The sequence below is a fragment of the Dipodomys ordii genome, unplaced genomic scaffold (genome assembly GCF_000151885.1).
Source record: "Dipodomys ordii isolate 6190 unplaced genomic scaffold, Dord_2.0 Scaffold197, whole genome shotgun sequence".
Classification (NCBI taxonomy): Eukaryota; Metazoa; Chordata; class Mammalia; order Rodentia; family Heteromyidae; genus Dipodomys; species Dipodomys ordii.
The window spans coordinates 246788-250053 of NW_012267413.1; the positions used below are offsets into that span (position 1 = coordinate 246788).

Below are 3266 nucleotides of genomic sequence, written 5' to 3' on the forward strand. Positions count from 1 at the left end.
CCTTGCATATATGAGGCCCTGGGTTCGATTCCTCAGCACCACATAAGCAAAAAGAAAAACACCAGAAGTGGCGCTGTGGCTCAAGTAGTAGAGTGCTAGCCTTGAGCTGAAGAGCTGAGGGACAGCACTCAGGCCCAGAGTTCAGGCCCCGCGACTGGACCCAAAAAAAAAAAAATAGATCTCATGCCTTTAAAAAACATCTTTACCTCATCTTCTGTGACGTCACCTTGCTTCTCTTTAATTTTATTAGCAATTGATCTTGATAACTCCACCATTTCTTTAGCCTGTCAAAAGAGAAGATTAAAAAGAGATCATCTAGTCAAAGTATTGTCAGATAAACTCTATTGTCAAAGCTGTATGGTGACTTATGTACTTCTAGGGTGTGAGTTATACATACCTTGATCATTAGCTTGCTAAGGTCTTCAAAGGCCTGAAATGAAAATGAAATTTTTGTTGAACTCTACCAAATTAAAATATTTATAAACAACAAAACACTCTTTTCTCCCATATATATAAAATTTTCTTACCAGTATCAATTCATTAATAATTATATACCTTATCTATCTTATTTTTTAAATCCATCATAGCTAAGAAACCATAAATTTTCCAATACAAACTGCAACAAAACTTCCAAATTTTCTAAGAGGAAATAGTATTTATTGGTTAAATAAATAAGAGATAATGTCAATAACAGTTCACAAAGATACTGTTTTCTGCTATTTGACACAAATCAGAAATTGGGGTTGTGGCCTGGGTTTGCTCCTCAGTATGGGGGGGGAGGGGGTGGGAATCTTTCATTGGTTTTTCCTGATAGGAGATCAGGATTCAAAGGCATTGCAAAGCTTCCTGATCACAAATAGCAAAACACAGCTGCAGGAAACTATTGTGGGCACAATAATTTTGATTGTATAGCATGTGTGATTAAACTGAACTAGTACCTCAGTCTCCAAGTATTAAACCCAACCTTTAGACCTGTAGTTTTGAATATAGCAGATATGTGACACAAAAGTATTTGAATACCACCAAAATTATCAAAATAAAATTTATCAATTGTTTGACTCATTACAGCATATTTTACTTCAAAGGCCCTTTCAAACTTAAACACTTTCATTAAATTACCACAAATTACTGGAAAATATTGCTAATGTTTAGTCTCTTATCTAATTGATGTACACAGGTATTAAGTTTTAAATCAACAAGGTAGCTTGTCATTAGGTTCGATGTATACAATGGTGGCTCTGATCAGCTTGAGCCCATCTGCAGGGATGTATCCTCATCTATAAAAGGACTTTGCTAAAAGAATAGAGTGTATGTAAGATTCTTATGGCAGACTAAGGGTAACACTGGAAACAAAGGGGAATGTGCACACACCTAACAGGAATTTCCTCAGATAAACAAAAGGCTCAAACACTGGATTCTTATCAGCAGTAGCCACAGATGCAGGAAGCCCTTTGTGAGAAGCTCCAGGCACCAGCTCTGAAACTAAGTCAACTAGTATTTAAATAGGTGGTAATTTACATGCTCACATACCAACTCAGTTCCCCAAAGTAAAACACACAGACATTTTGCACACAAGATTTTTACTTGGCACACTTTGATTTATACAATTAACAGATTGGCTTTATAATTATAATGAAAATTAGTAAGATAAAATGTGCTATGGAAAATCACTATATAATGTATTATATTTTCATAGAAAGATACACTAAAACAGGGAATCCATTTGGAATATATGTATTAACCTTTATTGCTTATAGTCAACAGAAAGCAGATAGAACAATTGCCTTAGAATTGTCTGTAAAATTATAAGAAACGTTAAGTAACTAGAAAGCACAAACAGAAGCTTCCTTACTTTTATTTCTGTTCTTATTCTAAAATTTGGAATAAGCTAACCAGCAAAACATAAATGGAAAAACTATCCACAACAAAAGTTAAAGCCAGACAGATGCAGGTACACACTACTATTTTGTCAGCTACTTTACAGACCCTTATAGCCCTCTACCACAGTCAAATTCCACCCCAACTTTGGAAAACAATGGTACCCTCTTACACTAACAGCATCACTTCTCACTGACTTGTAGTCATACTTGGGCTAATAGTTTCAGTAACTACTAACATGCTTCAATTTTCAGTTGTAATATTCTTTATTCTGCACTTTGGTCTATCCTGCTACCTTTAGCTGAATTCCTCTTATCCTGCGGATCATTGTTAACATCTACTCATCTTTCAGGTCTTGAAATAAGTCCACACTTCTGTTTACTGGATGACCAGCAGGAGGTAGAGGCCCTGATAGGCCTATACTTTCTCCTCAGAGGCATTTCTTAAGATGCCATTAATGCCCATTGGTCTGCCTGTGCCTGGCACATTACCACAGTGTCCAGGAATCTGATGCAGGGCCCAGCAGAGTAAAGAGTAAGGATTAAATAAAGCAGTGATCTGCATAACTGAGCACAGTGCTCATGTAAAATCTTTAAGCCCATAAAAATAGACTACAAAGGAATAACATTTCAAATATCGAGAAAAATTCTATTTTGAGCCAGTTGTGGTAGTGTACACTGACAATCCCAGCACTCATCAGTCTAGGGCGGAAGGATTAAGACATTAAAGTCAGCCTGGGACATAGAGGGAGACCCTGTCCAAAAGACAAACAAAAACTCTTTGAGTATAACACCAAGGTGGTATGGTAATATTTTTTAAAGGAATACAAATAATACAAGGTAGTTCACTGTCCTACAAGTGTGAACACAGAGAGGATGACAATGGTGCTGCTGAGGAAGGCTAGTGTCAGTATCTCCCAAGTGGCATAGTGAAGATAACAATGACATAGTGTATTGTGCACTTGCCTCAATCTGGAGACCTCAGGGCTCAATCCCAGCCTCCATATTAGTCACTTGCTCTGAAACAATTCTTTTGAAGAATCCTTCAAATGCTAAAAGGTCAGAATTTCATGAGAAAGCAGAGCCTGGGAAGGTGGAGTTGTGGCGGTGTAGGCTTTGAATCTTTTTAAATCCCAATACATGTTGGGGTTGTAAAAGAAAGAATGTTTTATCATGAAAAAAAAATCCCAATACAATAGTGGTCAGGACAACCAGATCTAAAAGCCTAAAACCTATAGACAATATATACTACTAAACTAAGTTCTACAATACTGACAGAAAGCTTAAGATACAAGCAGATGGGGATAAGAGTGGGTAGGGAGGCCTGCAGGATGCTAATGCAGGAAAAAGAAGTCTATTTTGTTTTGGGGTTTTTTTTTTGGGGGGGGG

The 3266-nt window shown here is 37.0% G+C and overlaps 1 protein-coding gene across 1 annotated transcript in view; it reads right to left on the minus strand.

The window, feature by feature from the left end:
- Window positions 1-3266, minus strand: part of Vps36 (vacuolar protein sorting 36 homolog (S. cerevisiae)) — a 23743-nt gene that overhangs the window by 7640 nt on the left and 12837 nt on the right. The window contains exons 5-6 of the mRNA XM_013034814.1: window positions 398-460; window positions 207-284 (exon numbers count right to left, since the gene is read on the minus strand). Of these exons, the coding sequence (XP_012890268.1) occupies window positions 207-284; window positions 398-460 (141 nt within the window). The remainder of the gene's footprint in view (window positions 1-206; window positions 285-397; window positions 461-3266) is intronic.